The sequence below is a fragment of the Aulonocara stuartgranti genome (genome assembly GCF_965226115.1).
Source record: "Aulonocara stuartgranti genome assembly, chromosome: 11".
Lineage (NCBI taxonomy): Eukaryota > Metazoa > Chordata > Actinopteri > Cichliformes > Cichlidae > Aulonocara > Aulonocara stuartgranti.
Genome location: NC_138947.1, coordinates 775001 through 793042, shown reverse-complemented (window position 1 = coordinate 793042; position 18042 = coordinate 775001). Strand labels below are relative to the sequence as shown.

General features: G+C 50.0%; 3 protein-coding genes across 8 annotated transcripts in view; 2 read left to right on the top strand and 1 right to left on the bottom strand.

The window, feature by feature from the left end:
• Positions 1-497: 497 nt before the first annotated feature.
• Positions 498-10381, bottom strand: LOC309716595 (histidine N-acetyltransferase-like). Of its 3 annotated transcripts, none has more exons than XM_082550486.1 (4): positions 10298-10381; positions 2839-2958; positions 2518-2742; positions 498-1785 (listed from the first exon to the last, which is right to left on the bottom strand). In XM_082550486.1, the coding sequence occupies exons 2-4, from the start codon at positions 2911-2913 to the stop codon at positions 1231-1233; spliced, it is 855 nt and encodes a 284-aa protein (XP_082406612.1). In that variant the 5' UTR covers positions 2914-2958; positions 10298-10381; the 3' UTR covers positions 498-1230. The 3 variants fall into 3 exon arrangements, with proteins under 3 accessions (XP_082406612.1, XP_082406611.1, XP_082406610.1); XM_082550485.1 differs by lacking the exon at positions 10298-10381 and adding an exon at positions 6071-6813; XM_082550484.1 differs by lacking the exon at positions 10298-10381 and adding an exon at positions 3714-4079.
• creb3l4 (cAMP responsive element binding protein 3-like 4) lies at positions 5362-11671 on the top strand. 4 transcript variants are annotated; one of them, XM_082550477.1, is made up of 10 exons: positions 5362-5560; positions 6905-7048; positions 7178-7442; positions 8176-8285; positions 8371-8460; positions 8543-8649; positions 9374-9442; positions 9852-9936; positions 10320-10410; positions 10735-11671. In XM_082550477.1, the coding sequence occupies exons 2-10, from the start codon at positions 6908-6910 to the stop codon at positions 11043-11045; spliced, it is 1269 nt and encodes a 422-aa protein (XP_082406603.1). In that variant the 5' UTR covers positions 5362-5560; positions 6905-6907; the 3' UTR covers positions 11046-11671. The 4 variants fall into 4 exon arrangements, with proteins under 4 accessions (XP_082406603.1, XP_082406604.1, XP_082406606.1 ...); XM_082550478.1 differs by having other exon boundaries at positions 5362-5822; XM_082550480.1 differs by having other exon boundaries at positions 5362-5822; positions 6833-7048.
• A 2079-nt stretch (positions 11672-13750) lies between these two features.
• LOC309716593 (pleckstrin homology domain-containing family O member 1-like) overlaps positions 13751-18042 on the top strand; it is a 17354-nt gene continuing 13062 nt past the window's right edge. Inside the window, exons 1-2 of the mRNA XM_082550481.1 lie at positions 13751-13888; positions 14551-14697. Coding sequence (XP_082406607.1) covers positions 13862-13888; positions 14551-14697 — 174 coding nt within the window. The 5' untranslated portion in view covers positions 13751-13861. The remainder of the gene's footprint in view (positions 13889-14550; positions 14698-18042) is intronic.

Here is an 18042-nt window from a genome sequence, read left to right as displayed (position 1 = left end):
CTTTTCTACTCGGTCAGAACCCAAACAGGAACCTTCACAACACCGAGTAAACTCCACAGTGGACACCAGGGAAACACAAAAACACACACCACAATCCAAGAAGCACAAAGAAGCCCACACTCAAAGTTCACCACCTTTAAAGCTCTCCGATAACGCTGTAGAAATCCAACACAGCGTCTGAAAGGTTTTTATAATGTGGGAAAGAACAGTGTGATTCTGGGAATCTGAAGGTTTGTCGTTTCCGTCCAGTCCGAGCCGTCTTTGGCTCCCTGCAGGAACATCGAGACTCAATCGACAAACATTTAGCTTTTAGTTCACCTTGTAAAGTGTGCATGTGTAAAAAGTGGCTGGAGGACAGAAACCGAAATATCTTCTCACTTCACTCGGACGATTCCAGAAACTGACCTTTGCCCCCAGAGGCGAGGTCAGCTGATGGGTTTCCCGCCTGATTCGGTGGATTTACAGGGCGAGGCACTCAGAAAGACCACAGAGCCAGATCAAGATTCAAATATCTGATTTTATTTATATTCAAGCAGCAACAACCTGGTGATTACATATCGACAGTCAGAATTTTAAGAACGTTTCATGCGTGGGTCAGCAGGTGAACATAAAGGTGTGTGTCAGGTAAAGGTGCATCACATGAGATCATAAACAAACCTTATCTTCCACACAAAGACAAGCCTGTCAACACTGCTGCGTCTGTCACACGCAGACAGTAAAAATCACTTTATGTCCGTCAGACGGTGTCTTAGATTTAAACACGAAGCTTTGTTTAGCAGAGAAAACTCTTCTCGTAGGTACGCGTCAGTGCGAGGAGCCATTTGAGGCACCGCTGTTAACCGTTCAAGGATGAAGACAGTCCTCACAAAGCCAATTCAATCCTCCAAGAACAGAGAAACCTTCCCGATTGTCACACGTGACTTATGAACGTTTGGAAGAATGGAAAATATCTGAAACGTGCTGAAACTCCACAACAACCTCTAGCAGCTGACCTAGAACCGAGGTTCTCTCAGCTGCTAGCGGTTACCTCTGAGTGACGATGATGATTTCCTATTGAATTGTTAAAACTCACACTAGTGCTTCTAAACAAACTTATAACATTTAATTAAACCTGCATGTGGAACCTCACGGGATCCTGGGAATCCAGGACAAAAGGTTTGGAAGTGTTTGAAGGAATCCTGGCAGAGGTCAAAATATCCGCCAGCATTCAAGCTGTCACGCCGAGGCCAGTCAGAGGTCTGTCTCCAGTATGACTTCCTCCCAGTAGTCCTTAAAAAATGACACGTTTGCATCGTTCTGACAGAACTGACGTAAGCCCGCCCACAGCCCAGGATCCACGTAGGTGTGGCAGACCAGGTAACCTTTAAGACTCGGCAGGAAAGCTTCCAGTTGTGCCAGAAACACGGCGCACACCGATGTCAGACTGCGGCCAAAGATGTTGATGTTGAGGCGCATGGCATTGTGGCGGTAGGGTACGGCATACGGTGGCGTGCCCAGACTGAGGGCAGCGGGCTCGAACTCACGGTCTACGATCCACGTTAGGCCTCTGCGCTGCAGCACCTCTAGGTTGGCCTCCACCGGCTTCAAGGGCTCCCAGTCGTTGATGATGGTTTTGCCGGGCAGCAGGTTGGAAACCACGTGGTCGGACAGGACCAGCGTCTCAGCCTGCCGCCAGCTCAGCGTGACCGGACCACAGGAGGAGTCGGCGTGGAGCGGATGTTTGGATCGAAGCTCAGTGATGAAGGAGCCCAGGTTGACCGCCTCACAGCACAAAGACAAGATGGCCTGCAGGGGGCGACAGAGAGGACGGGGTGAGTCTGTGGTTTACTTACCTGTTCTGGTTCGACTCATCGCAGTCGCTCGGGAAACAAGTCCAAGTTCAGGCTTGGTCACAACATGCAACCGGACTATTCATGCTGTGATCCAGTCCATCATCCAATCACGTGGCATGTGTGCTCTTCACCCCCGTCACGAGTCTGAGGCCAAACTAAGAACCGCACATCTGTAGTTTCCATTCAGTGGACACGGAGGGATCGTTTACAGTCCAGGCTGAAAAACCAGGCGGACTCTTCAACTGTAAGTGCTCAGAGCACGCTCAGTCTTAGGATGTGTCTGCAGCATCACGGTAACCACGACAACAAAGGCCACCTTGCAATAACTAGAAGCCAGCGGTGATCTCTGACCAAACGTCAGTGTGATGACACTGTGCCGGTCCTGCAGTCCTAACAGGAGAGTAATTATAAATTAATTCAAGTCGTTATTTATTTTTAAAAACCCTTTGATTCATTTCCTATGAATATCGACACATTAGCTTTACTTCTCAACCACGACGTTCATGAACTGAAAGTCTACGTGCTTCAGGAGGACGCGGCATTTCTGCACAGCACGGTCAGAATAAAGGGAACGGCGCCGCTCGAACAGACGCATCAGCTTCTGCAAACAGCTGCGCGACGTCGCTGTGATGAAGAATTATCACTAACTTTGGTCACAATCACAAACCGGTGGACTGTGACACACCTCCTTTGCGATGAGCCTGTACTTGGCGAGCGTCTTCACTGAAGGATTGTCTCCTCGGCTCAGCCTCACAGCAGAGATTTCTGGGTAGTAGCGGCGGACGTAGTTGGTCACATGCGTCTGGAGGGCGCTGGCGATGCCGCTGCCCCTCAGATCGGACACCACCCTGCGCCCCTGAAGTACTGCCGTCTGACCGCCATCCACCAGGAGCGCAGACTCCAGCGCCACCTGCAGGGAGATGGAGAATGCAGCTCAGTGTAGAAAAACAGAGCCGTGAAATGAAAACTGCGGTCTGCTTCCTCAGGGCTCGCCTTCACGCCTCACCACTCTGCCGTCGATCCGGGCGATGAAGACGACGCGTCCAGGCTCCTGCAGCCAGCGGTGAAAGAAGGCGGCCATGTAATCGAGCCCGTTGTAGTCATCAGGCGTGCAGATGTTCAGGACCTGCGGGACAACACGGGCTCTGTTAGGAACGACGCTCTGAGGACACCTGGGCGTTCCTGACTCCGCCTCAAACAGACGTCAGAATACAGACAACTTCTAATTGGCGCAGAGCAAACGACGACACACGGGTCCGTGACGCTCAGCACTGATTTTAAGTTTGGCTGTTAAAGCCTTCCATCAATCACCTCCACGACATCTCCCAGGTTAACCACAGGTCAGAGGTCGTCGCTGCTCCCAGCAACCTCCCTCGCCTGAAACTAAAGGGTCCACGCCTCTGTCTGTCCCCACGGAGACCCCTTTAGACCTTTAAATCAGCTCTGAACGCGTCGTCTGTCTGAGGTGCTCAGAGTTTATCACTGTGATTTTATTTGACTGCTCAGATTTTCTTCAGGTATCGATTCTAACTTATGACTCCTGCAATTCATGTGTGTCCTTTGTCCCTGTGAGAAATGACAAAGCGCCGAAGCAAACAGGAAATGAGGCCATGAGGTTTTTTTAGTTAGTCACAGCAGTAAATTATGTGATGTTCAAAGTTTTTTAAAGCTGTTCAGCGGCGTGCTGCAGCGGTGTGCACTCCTTCACCTCATATGTTTTATGGAACAAACGCCATAAAGGCGAAGAGAACCGCTCGAGCAGCCGCGGTCAGTCGTCCTATCAGTGGCTTCAGCCTGTGCATTCAGCCTGAGTTCACATCTCGCACTCTGACCTGTGATCTTTAGACAGTCATGTGACTATTAATGGAAAAATGTTGGGACCTGCTGGAAGTCCTGCTCCTGGGCCAGGCAGTACACCACATCAGCTGCTTCCCCTCCTGCAGACATCCTGGTCCTGTTTCAGCCCCTGAGGTGTTTCCTGCACGCTTCGGTCTCCAGAACCTCTGAAGCACTTTGCACCTGCAGAGAGCGGTCGACGGTTCCTCTGCGAAGCTTCTGGAGAGTCCAGAGGTCAGAAAGCTGTCTGCTCAGCCAACGCTCAGGGCTGCGTTCAGCATCCACACCCCTGCAGCTGGGGCTGGAGTGCTGACAGCGTTCGCCTCTCACAGCGATAGTTTCATCTGTCAGATTATCATCGTTTGTGTCTCTGAGTGCTTTAGTGGTAAAACTGATTCAGATTTTCAGAATAAAAGCTTTGTTTCAGCATTAAAAACATGTAAAATTCTTTCTGCAGGTGCGTAAAGTTCAAACTGTTCAAACTCCACTTCTGCAGAACTTCGGGTGACTGTGAATGCAGCTTCTGAAGCCACGCCCTCTGCTGAGGATTTCACCAGCAGAGGATCCATCAGCATCCAATCAGATGGTGGAGGTGTGAGATTTAAAGAGTTACCTGTAAGAGGAAACCTTCAGAGACCAAACAGTCACACCTGGTGGTGAAGTGCCAGCGCTGCAGTCACGGTGACGGGGCAGGTGTTTAGGAGCAGGGCTCTGGTTGGGTTTGCTGGTTTAGACTTGTAAATACTAATAAAAATGAACAGAAAAACAAAGGGGAGGAGCCTCATGTTGGAGAAGCAAACATGTCGGCACAGGTGCTGACCAACTCGCAGAGAACAGTGTGCTCGTAATTACAGATGTTCAGGTTTTCTGCTGCTTCAGCCTGAGGCACACATCAAACTCGTGCTTCTACATCCTCTGCTGAGCAACCTCTGACCTCTGACCTGCTGCTCAGGTTCAACAGGTAGTGGTCAGAGTGAATTGAGCTGCTGTGAGATTAACTTTGAGAAAATGCTTCTCGTGGCCGTCAGGATGGGCATGTGGGTGAAGTGTGGGGTCAGGCCTCTTAGGTCCAAATCAGTCGGTTCTCCTCTCAGCATCTCTACAGAGGAACACCTTAGCCCCCCCCATATGACACAGAGTCATATGATGGCTGATAACACGGGAACCGTCAGAGGAGCCGTCTTCAGCAGAGCCTCAAACCTCCAGAGCCCAGAGGCAGGAGAGCAGGTCCAGGGACACGTGGAACATCTGCATGCTGCAGATGGAAGCGATCCCTCCATCTTTGTCCAGGGTGGGCTCCTGCACCGGATGCACGGTCATTGGATATTCCATGACGCTGTAAATCACGTCAGACCGGAGTCATTTTTATCAACTCTTAACCTTTAACAACCTGCTGCAGATTTGAACTCACTGTTCAAACTGGCTAATTCGCTTTAGTGCTGATTTTATCTGTTGTCAAGTTTTGTTTTGCAATTCTAACTTATTTTATATAGTTTTAAAACTATTTTCCTTTTCATTTTTTCTTTTGTAGGTGATCTTCGGTTTCTGAAAGGCGCCCTCAAATAAAATGTATTATTATTATTATTATTATTATTATTATTACTATGATAATGACATTAATAATAATATTATTAACATTCCTGTTGGTGGCCCTCAGACAGCAGAGGGCTCTGTTTAGTCTGCCTGATTATAGGAAGAGAAGAAGAAGTCGGGCATGCGCAGAGGCGGAGGAGGCTGTGAGCTGCCAGCTGGACTCCGTGTTCCACCGTGAAGCGACACGAAGGTCCGTGTGTGTGTGTGAGAGAGAGAGAGAGGAGGAGGAGGAGCACCGCTGATGAAGATCCGGAGCGTTTGTACCGGAAACGACAACAGCAGAGCTCCGTGTGTCAGCTGTGAGTATCCTCTGCTGCTCCTCAGGTCCGACCGGGACCGCGCCTGGAGAGTGCTGGAAAGTTTTTGAATGGCACACAGAGAGGAAGAGTGAGAAAAGTACTGAGTTTAGAAGTACTCTGTTACAGTAAAAGTACAGGAGTGTGCTGTGCGGTTATGAGAAGTCATAAGTGTCACTGCAGGTGTGACCAGTGGGAGTCTGCACATGCTCAGTTCGACCCTCTCCTGGGTAGACAGTAGGAGCTTGGACCATTTGTTTTGGAGGTAAGGTGAGTTTACCTTCATCTCTGACTGAGTAATCTAAAGTAATCCCATTCTGGGTGTCTCGCCTCAACCGGGGACCTCATTAGTGAATGAGCCCGGTTGGATGAGCTCTGCTCCACCCTGGCTGTGGCGAGCGTGCTCTGGGTTGGAGCGTTTCACCTGGTGTGTTGTTGTGATGTCGTTCGTCTCAAGCTGAGACTTTGCAAAGGCTGTATATCAAAGATGGACACAGCTGCTGTGACACTGACCGCTGGTTGAAGTCCCGCGTTGATTGTTGATGTCATCGGTTGTTTGCAGCCACCCAACGACCAATGAACCAATGGCCCTCAGTCTGCAGGAGAAACGTCCTTGTGGTTTCTTTGGGCGCTCGCAGGCTGCCGTAGCGGGCTGTAAACATGTTGTAAAGTTTTAACCTGAGGGTCTGAGAGATCACCTCACTGCTGGACTGCAGCTTGTGTCCATCTTTTACGTACAGTCTAACAGGAAGACCTTTGCTAGACCATAATTGGGACAACAGGTGATGATATAGGTGTGGCGGGTACAGCTGAGGCTGGCTCGGTGGAGTGTTTCCCTCTGAAGCACGACTTGGATTCACCCGTGAGGCTGTTTTATTGATCAGCTCATGTGACTTCAGGTAAATCGGAGGCGGTCTCAGTCTGCAGGTTCCTCGCTGTCATGTTTGGAAGCTAAGAGACGTGGGACAGGTCGGGCTTGTTTGCGGAGAAACACGTTTGGCAGCCTATCAGGTCTCAGCTCAGGTGTGTGCGTTTGGGTGTGTGCCTACCAGGATGTCCTCCTCAGAGCTGCTTTACCTGCTCTCCACACACACACACACACACACACACACCTGCTTTGTCTGTTTGTCAGCTGCTGCTAGGTCATGTGACCCACACAGATGCCTTTTGCACACTGCTGCAGCTTCTCAGGCTTTCAGAACAGCGAAGGTGTCGTATTCAGGAACTCGAGCTGAAGAGCTTCAGCTGTGACCTCTGCTCTGCTTTCCCATACAGTGTCCGCCTCTAGCTCCTCCTCCTCCCCCCACTCTGTCTGGTACTGATCCAGGTGTGAACCTGTGTCTGCAGGTGATGGATGCAGAGAGCGGGGAGCTGTTTCTCGGCGTCATGGCATCCGGGAGCTGGCAGCTCGACGGTCCGTTCTCCTCCTCAGAGCTCATCCCGGCCGGCTCAGAGAAACCCCTGCAGGACTGGGCGGTGGACCCCGAGTGTGTGAGTGTCTGTGATCACATGACCACTCAGAGAGGAAGTGTTTATTTGAAACTTTGAAGTGGCGGCGAGTTTTTCCATGTCTGATGTGGCCTTGCTGTTCGTGACTGTGTAAAATGTGACCTTCATCAGATTCTCAATGACAGCGACTCCGAGGACGTCCTCCACGCCGTCAATCCAAACGAGGTGTTTCCCAGCGGGCCACCGGCTGACCCGTCATCAGAGAGCGACAGCGGGATCTCCGAGGACCCCGCCATCGAGAGTCCTGTCACCACGGTGACTGCAGCGGGCACCCAGCTGGCGCCAACGACAGTTTACCAGCTGGTTTATGACATCAGCGGGCTGGGCGGTGCTAAGACTGGAGCTGGACAGGAGAACATCATCTCCATCGAACTCGGTGAGGCCACGCTTTGTTTCTGCCGTTCAGGATTCGACGAATCAGGCGACATTCAGCGGCGACAGCTAGCTTCATGCTCGTGTCGACTGAGCTTAAAGAAGTTTGTTTCATTAAAGCATCAGCAGATGATTCATGCTGAGAATCAGCTGAAGTCCAACTTTAGTGTAGTACCGGTGTCTCCACCAGGGGGCGTGTGAGTATTAACAGAAGCTATAGCATACATTTTCATTGCTATGCAGATGATGCCCAGCTCAGTGGTCCCTCAGATGGTCCCGCCCCTCCCGAGCCTGGCTCTGCTGGAGGTTACTTCCTGTTAAAGGGGAGTTTTTCCTTCCCACTGTCGCCAAAGTGCTTGAGTGTTTGTCTCTATGTTTGGAGGGTCTTTACAATATAAAGCGATTGATTTGGCGCTACATGAACAAAGTTAATTGAATTTAATTACGAACTCGTTCTGATGTGAAACTGCGAGCTGGTTTTGCACATGGATGAAACACTGCCCCCTGCTGGTGACGTCATGGTTAGTTTGGAACGATGATGATTTTAAATCATTGTTTAATATTTTTAGGTGGCGTTCACGGCACGAGACTGAAGCTTTCAGCTTCCTGTTAAACGACCTGGTGTGAAGCCAAAAACTATGACTCCACCCATTTAAAGAAAAAATCGACAGTGTGATGTAAGCGCGGCAGAAACAGGAAGGAGTGGCGTCGTTAACGGTGGTGCGCTCTCTCTGCAGATCAGTGGAGCTCTCAGCTGCTGCTGTCGGACTCGTGCGTCGTGAGCGAACTACCTGTGGTTTCGGCGCCGCGGCTCGCCATCCCTCCTCCCAGCCTCGACGACGACCTGGTGAGCCTCTGTTTCCTTTTTTTTTTTTTTCCTTGTCCTTCGTCAGGCTCCGCCCTAACGACTCATTCTTCTTCTTGTGTTGCAGCTGTGCCTGGATCTTCAGCTGACCGAGGAGGAGCAGAAGCTGCTGACCCAGGAGGGCGTGTCGCTGCCCAGCAACCTCCCCCTCACCAAGGTCGGGTGCACAGATGCTCTCAGGCCGCCGCGTTTCTGTGTCAGGTGCACGCTGCTGACTTTGAACCGAACTTTATTCACAGGCCGAGGAGCGAATTCTGAAGAAGGTCCGGAGGAAGATCCGCAACAAGCAGTCGGCTCAGGACAGCCGGCGGCGGAGGAAGGAGTACATCGACGGGCTGGAGAGCAGGTAACCGGCCAGCTGACCGCCGCCGCGTCGCTGACAGAGACTCCATTTCCAGACGTGTTGTGAGGTTTTTTCAGCGAGTCGATAGTTCGCCCCCCCGCCTTCATTTATCTGCTCTCACTTTCAATTTGAACTTCCTTCCATCCTCCAGGGGTCGTGACCCCGCTGAACTTCAGCCGTCTCCAGTGTCGCAGTCCGCGTCACGAGGGTTAACGCTGGATGAGGGCGGCGTTGTCACACGTTCACCTGCAGATTGGCTGCTATGAGCAGGAGAAGGAGGGGCTCGCTCTGTGTCAGCCAGAGCGGCTCAGATGTGTTTTTGTTGTGGGTTCAGAGTAATGAGGGAGTCACAGCTGTGTGTTAAATCGATGCTATAGGTCCGTCGTGACCACAAACCCCGCCCCATATTGTGTTTCCTCCTGCGACTTCTTCAGCTTAGAGAAACCTCAGCGCCACCTGTTGTATTGGTGATGAAACCGCAGAGCGACAGAAAGTTACGCCTTGACACCGAGCGGCGTCGCCGGGTTACTGGCGTTAAACTGTCATTAACAAAGACGGCGCTAAACGTGTTTTTAAAGCTCTCAGCCTCACAGGCAGAGTTACGTCTGTGTGAGCGGTGATGTAAATAACCTTTACATGTACGGCTTCATGTCCTGTTCAAGTCTGCACAGAGGTCCCCATGGTAACACCTGTGTGTGTGTGTGTGTGTGTGTGTGTGCGCTGACAGGGCGGCGGCGTGCTCGATGCAGAACAAAGAGCTGCAGCGGACGGTGGAGCAGCTGGAGAAACGTAACAAGTATGAACACGCTTTGCTGATTATTGAGGTCACAGAGAGGTCACTTCCTGTGACATAAACACAGGGAACGATGTCGAGCTCACACTCTGTAGGTTTTATTGTAATCTCACACAGTTTGGTGACATGAATACCACAGACATGTTATTCCAGACACTTCTGTCACAAACAGGATCAGAAACATCCACATCAGGGAGACCTCCCTGTGGTTCTGACTCCCACCAGCAGGGGGCACTGTGCTCTCACTTTAAATGTGAACCTCGGACAGCTCAGTCACGAGGACCTGAGTCTGTCTGAAACAGTCAGATTTACTTTTTAGTTTCTTCTTGAACTTCCTGCTGAGTTTGCTGCTTGCTGATTGGTTCACCTGCTCAGGTAAGCCCTAACCAGCCCCTGTGTTCCTGCTCCTCAGCTCTCTGCTGGCTCAGCTGCAGCAGCTTCAGTCTCTCATCAAGCAGACGGTCAGTAAAGGAGCCCAGACCAGCACCTGCCTACTGGTACGACCACCTTAAACCCGTTAAGGTGGAATGAAGTCTGTTTTGTTTTTGTTTGTTTGTTTTAGTTCTGCTCCTACACACACACACACACACACACACACAAGCCCGTTCAGCTATCTTAGTGAGGACCTTCATTGACCTTAATAACCCTAACCATGAATGAATGCTGACCCTAAACCTAACCATAACCGAATTGTAACCCTGACACTGAAACCACATTTTGAGCTTCAAAAATGTCTTCAGACTTGTGAGGACCGGGTTGTGTGTCCTCACAAGTGACTGTTCTCACAAGTATAGTAGAATGCAGATTTCGGTCCTCACAATGACAGCTAGACAGGAACACAGACACACACACTCTGACCCTGCTCCTCGTGTGTCTTCAGATCATCCTCGTCTCTCTCGGTCTGATCATCCTGCCGAGCTTCAGCCCGTTCAGCCGCCACCGTGCAGACGACGACTACAGACCCACAGGAGGTTGGTCCCTGATGACATCACTTCCTGTTTGAGCATCTGTGATGGCAGCACAGGGTTTAGATGGAGGCTTTTGGGGAAGCTGAGAGTTTGTAGGATTGAACATTTTAAATAAAAATAGTTCTTCAGGCGCTCGAGCGCTTCCTGACGCTCGCTGTGTAAATATGGCGACGCAGGTAAACGCGGTAAATCCTGGTCTCATGTTGTCGGTGTGGCAGGAATGTTGCCTCAGAGACTGGAAAATGAATCCTAGGAATAACTTCGGTCGCGTTTTCTCCTCGGCACGTCAAACCGCTGGACTCATGATTTATTTTTTCATCTTTCCAGTGATTTCCAGAAACATCCTGACGGATCCGTCGTCCTCTCAGCCGACCTCAGACGACGCCTACGGTGCGACGTCCCTGCAGTCTGAGTCCCCCGCTCTCAGCCAATCAAAACCTCCTGAGGGAACGTCGAATCTCCCAGAACCAACAGAAAACCACGAACACGCAGCCGCAGACGGTACGGAGGGGAGCCGGTCGGGAAACGGCTCGGTGGTTACTGCCGAGCAGACGGAACCCGGCGCCCTCGGCCAGAAGTCGACGGTCCGAGGAGGACGGCGCGATCAGGCCAAACCGGGACACGCCGATGAGATGTAGAAACCGGACTTCCTGTTTTGAAGGAAAAAAACCCGACCTGCCCGATCGATCAGCTGATCGGTGCTGATTTATGGTGGTGGATTTCAAATGATCAAAAACACCAGACGGTATTATTCACGCCGAAACAAACCCTGTTAGCATCTACGGACATCCAGCACGAAGGTGAAGGTTCAAACTCGCCGTGGCTTTTCACCGTCGCCTGTTAGCATGCTAAGTCACGAGTACGCCAAAAGTCTTTGTTTGTTTAATAAATAAAAGGTTTTCTTCACAAATACGTGAGCAAACGTTACTTGTTTGAGTTGCAGCGTTGCTCACACGCCACGTAAACGTGTGGATGTTAGCAGCGCGGTGCGGTGACCGCTTTTCTTTTTCTTTCTGGGATGAAAAATGAATCAGTTGTGACGTCTGGAGTGATTATTGCCAAGTTTGATTTTTTCTTGTAGCGTGTCCTGATCATAAAGGAGCTAAATCATCTACAAACTGCTGCGAGGAGCTCGTGCACCTTTGTGACACGTGGTGACCTCATCATTTCAGACTTTGGCCACGCTGAATGTGCAGAGCGCCCCCTGAAGTGAAACGTGTGTAAATGTCTTTCTGGGTGAATTAAACTGTTTTTGCTGATCTCAGTTTCTTGGATTGATTCGTTTGTTTTGCTGCGTCTGAACTTTGACCTTTAAACGCTGTCAGACTTCACGGATCCGCCGGTCCCTGCAGGCCGAGCAGAGGAACCTGTTTCAGTTTCACCTCCGTACCTCCCAGCTTCGTTTCAGGATCTGCTTCATTAAAGGGAAACCGAGCGTGTGCAGCAGCACGGCGAGGCCGACTGGTCTGACTGGAGCTGCCAGCTGGTTTTTTTTTTTTGTAATGAATAAAAAATAACATGACGTTTCTGTGCTGATGTTTGTGATCGTTCAGACACTGCTGCACTTCACCCAGAAACCATCAGAGGGCGTCACAGACCAAAGGCAGTGAGTCTCAGCTTCGATCTGATTGGGCGTCTCATGAAACACTAAAAATAAATCGTTTATAAAATCAGGTTTTACTTTCGTAAAACTTGCAGGTCACTTGTCACAAAACTTTGATACGTTTTTATTTTTGGATTTATGTCATGAAAGCATTTTTAGATTAATATTTATATTTTATTATTATTATTATTATTATATGTTTTGATATCTTTTCCAGTTGTCTTCATAATTATTACTTTAACAATTGGTGTTTTTATTTGTTACGATTTTTATGATTTGAATTGATTTTTGTCAGTTCCTTATTTTAATATTTTTCTATTTAATTTAACAATTTCTGAGTTTTCAGAGTTTCCTTTTTAATCATTTATTTATTTTTTGAAGTTATTTTTTCATTGTTACTGTTTATTATTATTTATAGGTGAGCAGTGCTGTTGGCCGTGGGTGTCGGCTGCTGGTGAGTCCGAGCTGATCGGGTTGAACCTGCGGCTCTAATCTGCTGCTGTTGTTTTGGGCGGATTGTCCCTTTAATGATGGGGTTGGGGATAATCTGCAGATGAGCCGCCACCTCTCGCTGTGACCCAGTTTGTGATCTACACTGGGACTGAAACTGACTCCAGATCAGAGCCGAACCTGGAAACATCTGTCAGATCAACCCGATGCAGATCTAGAGACGAGGACGGCAGAGCAGCTGCAGACTCGTGAGGACGCGGCGTCTGCAGTTTGCGGACACCATCTGCAAACCAAAACTGCAGTCTGCAGTTCATGGCATGATTTCAGAGTTGATGAGGATGTTGGGGCAGCCTGATGCGCGTTTCATCACAGTTTTGGTCAATGCTAACAGTGCAAGCACGAGCTGCAGTTCATGCGACGGCCACAGGGGGGCACTAATTAAAGATCCTGTAATGGAGCACAGTAAAGACGGGCGGTCGTGTTGGTTCGGTGAGCAGGGTCGGAGAAAGCGTTTTATCGTCATTCTGATTAAAGTTAGTTTCTCTACATTTGAGTCGTTTGGTTTCTTGACCAATGACGCGCTCGCTGTGAGCTGATGGTGCTCACCTCCATCCATAAATCACCAGCAGTTATTTCATTTTTTGGAGTTTGAGGCTTTCAGATATTTGTCAGTACTTTAGAGATCACCTCCCTCCTCCTCTCTCCCCCGCTTGTGTCCACAGGCTGAGGTCAGTTTCCTTCGCCAGGCGCAGGCGGCGTCTGTGTGACACATTTCACCCTCGTGGATTATCTCTGTGAACACGCCATAATCTACATCATGCTGTGGATTAGCACAGATGTCTGTGGGATTACAGAGAGTGCCGCGTGTTTCCTGAAGCTGAAGCTGGAACCAGGCTCAGCTTCAGGTCTCGGGTCTGTTCAGCCCAAAAGGAGGAGACTGTCCTCCCAGTCGGAGGCAGCGGAGCCTCTGCTGGACACCAGAGGAACTGCAGGCTCGAGCGTTACTGCCCACCCTGTGACGTCAGCGCTTTCAGTAGCTCTCATTCTCGGCCACTCCCGCTGTCCGCCGGAGGGGGGCGCTTCCGGGCTGCCGATGAGCCGCTGAGCCAGCGGGCAGGCGGGGAGGGGGGACAGGGAGGAGGAGTAACCGGACACCCAAGCACGGAGCGGCTGCTGGCCGGTCAGAGTGCGGCGGAGCCCGGCGGCAGCCACAGCAGCGAGTCGCTCAGCACAGTGACACCGAGCAACAGAGCCGTGGAGCGGCGGAGCTGAGGCGGAGGCTCCGGTCTCCCCTGCAGGAGTTTGACTGCTTTAACGGCTCTCCGAGTCTCCATCGAGCGGATAACGGAGTTCCCGTGAAAGTGGGAGAAGTGTCGCGATCAGCCGCCGGACACCGGCAGCATGAAGAGGAGCAGCTCCGGGAAACGGGTGAGTGATACCGGGACAGAGGGCGACCCCCGGGGCTCTCTCCGTTAAAGCAGAACTCGAAGAACAAAAGCCCGAGGATTAGTTTTATTCTGAAGGCTGAGAGCCGCAGGCTTCTCAAGAACCCACGTCCGGTTTTCATAATAAAGGCCTCACTCTGCTGATGCTTAAAAAGTGCCAAAAGGCCAACAAACAGACGGAGAAGTGATGTTTTTAACAGTGACCCGGTCTGTGAGGTCCAGGCCGGTCCTGGAGGCTTTAAAGTGACCTGAATGTGGTGTGATGGTTAATCTGCTCAGCAGCTCCAGTTTCAGTTACAGCCTTTAATGGACTTGCATAACAACCATCTGACCCCAAACCGGCTGAACTCAGAATGAAAGCAGTTAGAGGCGGGCTCTGTCGGTGCTACACACACCTGTCTGTCCACACAGGTGAGGATGAAGAAACAGAGTAATAGAAATCAGTGTCTCCCAGTCTGTACACAACAGAAAACAGAGTAGAAACAGCAATAGAAGCATGAATAGAAACACAAGTAGAGTATTATAAACAAAGACTAAAAATACAAACTGAGGAGATGAGGTTGATTTAGGCTGAGCTTCTGGAGCCGTGTTGACAGGTTTCCCTGCTCCTCACCTGCTCTGTCGGCTTCCTGTTTCTTGTCTCAGGGCGCGTCCGAGTCGGCGCCGCAGAACGCGCCGCCTGATAAAGTGGGCTGGATCAGGAAGTTCTGCGGCAAAGGGATCTTCAGAGAGATCTGGAAGAACCGCTTTGTCTTTCTGAGAGGAGACCAGCTGTTCATCTGTGAGAAGGAGGTGAGTCAGAGAGGGCGGGGCCTACAGGTGACCAACCCCTGACACTCACTCACTCAATTAGTCAATCAATCAATCGATCAGTGGACATGATCAGAGGTAGAAGGTCTCTGATCCTCACAGCGTGATCACCTGTAACCAGCAGGCAGGTGACACCTGTGATGTCATTAAGAAGGTTAACGAGGAACAGATTTAAAGGGAGTGCGCAGCTTTTTTATGAAACTGTTACAGAACTTTACAGGAGAACTCTTGCAGAGAACATCTGACATGTTGAACTTGGTAAGCACTGAAGTACCTCAGAGTACTCCAAAGTACCTCTATGTACATGCATTGAGAGTATTGTGTGTAGTATTTTTAGCCTTCCTCCAAATTCTGCAGTTCAGTTTGCAAACAGAAAGATTCTCCTCGGGTTTCATCAGCCGACGTTCTGCAGGAGTCGAGTTTCAGTCCGAGCTACAGATACACAGAGTGCTCCGGTTTCACTGCTGCAGCACAGGAAAAGTGTCCTTACAGAACCCTTATCACACAGGGAACGTCGTCATAGAACCCTTATCACACAGGGAACGTCGTCATAGAACACTTATCACTCAGGGAACGTCGTCATAGAACCCTTATCACACAGGGAACGTCGTCATAGAACACTTATCACTCAGGGAACGTCGTCATAGAACCCTTATCACACAGGGAACGTCGTCATAGAACCCTTATCACACAGGGAACGTCGTCATAGAACCCTTATCACACAGGAAACGTCGTCATAGAACCCTTATCACTCAGGGAACGTCGTCATAGAACCCTTATCACACAGGGAACGTCGTCATAGAACACTTATCACTCAGGGAACGTCGTCATAGAACCGTTATCACTCAGGGAACGTCGTCATAGAACCGTTATCACTCAGGGAACGTCGTCATAGAACCCTTATCACACAGGGAACGTCGTCATAGAACACTTATCACACAGGGAACGTCGTCATAGAACACTTATCACACAGGGAACGTCGTCATAGAACCGTTATCACTCAGGGAACGTCGTCATAGAACCGTTATCACTCAGGGAACGTCGTCATAGAACCGTTATCACTCAGGGAACGTCGTCATAGAACCCTTATCACACAGGGAACGTCGTCATAGAACCCTTATCACACAGGGAACGTCGTCATAGAACACTTATCACACAGGGAACGTCGTCATAGAACCGTTATCACTCAGGGAACGTCGTCATAGAACCCTTATCACACAGGGAACGTCGTCATAGAACCGTTATCACTCAGGGAACGTCGTCATAGAACCCTTATCACTCAGGGAACGTCGTCATAGAACCGTTATCACTCAGGGAACGTCGTCATAGAACCCTTATCACACAGGGAACGTCGTCATAGAACCCTTATCACACAGGGAACGTCGTCATAGAACACTTATCACTCAGGGAACGTCGTCATAGAACCGTTATCACTCAGGGAACGTCGTCATAGAACCGTTATCACTCAGGGAACGTCGTCATAGAACCCTTATCGCACAGGGAACGTCGTCATAGAACCCTTATCACACAGGGAACGTCGTCATAGAACCGTTATCACTCAGGGAACGTCGTCATAGAACCCTTATCACACAGGGAACGTCGTCATAGAACCGTTATCACTCAGGGAACGTCGTCATAGAACCCTTATCACTCAGGGAACGTCGTCATAGAACCCTTATCACACAGGGAACGTCGTCATAGAACCGTTATCACTCAGGGAACGTCGTCATAGAACCCTTATCACACAGGGAACGTCGTCATAGAACCGTTATCACTCAGGGAACGTCGTCATAGAACCCTTATCACACAGGGAACGTCGTCATAGAACCCTTATCACACAGGGAACGTCGTCATAGAACCGTTATCACTCAGGGAACGTCGTCATAGAACCCTTATCACACAGGGAACGTCGTCATAGAACCCTTATCACACAGGGAACGTCGTCATAGAACCGTTATCGCTCAGGGAACGTCGTCATAGAACCCTTATCACACAGGGAACGTCGTCATAGAACCGTTATCGCTCAGGGAACGTCGTCATAGAACCGTTATCGCTCAGGGAACGTCGTCATAGAACCGTTATCGCTCAGGGAACGTCGTCATAGAACTCTTATCACACAGGGAACGTCGTCATAGAACCCTTATCACACAGGGAACGTCGTCATAGAACCGTTATCGCTCAGGGAACGTCGTCATAGAACCGTTATCACTCAGGGAACGTCGTCATAGAACCCTTATCACACAGGGAACGTCGTCATAGAACACTTATCACACAGGGAACGTCGTCATAGAACCGTTATCACTCAGGGAACGTCGTCATAGAACCCTTATCACACAGGGAACGTCGTCATAGAACCGTTATCACTCAGGGAACGTCGTCATAGAACCCTTATCACTCAGGGAACGTCGTCATAGAACCCTTATCACACAGGGAACGTCGTCATAGAACCCTTATCACACAGGGAACGTCGTCATAGAACCGTTATCACTCAGGGAACGTCGTCATAGAACCCTTATCACACAGGGAACGTCGTCATAGAACCCTTATCACACAGGGAACGTCGTCATAGAACCGTTATCACTCAGGGAACGTCGTCATAGAACCCTTATCACACAGGGAACGTCGTCATAGAACCCTTATCACACAGGGAACGTCGTCATAGAACCGTTATCGCTCAGGGAACGTCGTCATAGAACCCTTATCACACAGGGAACGTCGTCATAGAACCGTTATCGCTCAGGGAACGTCGTCATAGAACCGTTATCACTCAGGGAACGTCGTCATAGAACCGTTATCGCTCAGGGAACGTCGTCATAGAACCCTTATCACACAGGGAACGTCGTCATAGAACCCTTATCACACAGGGAACGTCGTCATAGAACCGTTATCGCTCAGGGAACGTCGTCATAGAACCGTTATCACTCAGGGAACGTCGTCATAGAACCCTTATCACACAGGGAACGTCGTCATAGAACCGTTATCACTCAGGGAACGTCGTCATAGAACCCTTATCACACAGGGAACGTCGTCATAGAACCCTTATCACACAGGGAACGTCGTCATAGAACCGTTATCACTCAGGGAACGTCGTCATAGAACCCTTATCACACAGAGCCTAGTTTCCCTCCTAACACAACCTCTGTGTGAAAAGGTTTTCTAACATGTTCTCGGGTTCTGGGTGTGGTACCTGTGTGCAGCGGTGCAGTATTGATCACTGTGGTTAGCTCGTTAGGTGGCCACTGAGTTAATAGCTTTGTTCCAACACATGAAGCGGCGCTGCTTTGCAGCGTGTTCACAGAATTACACTTCCTGACCCTTTTTCAGATT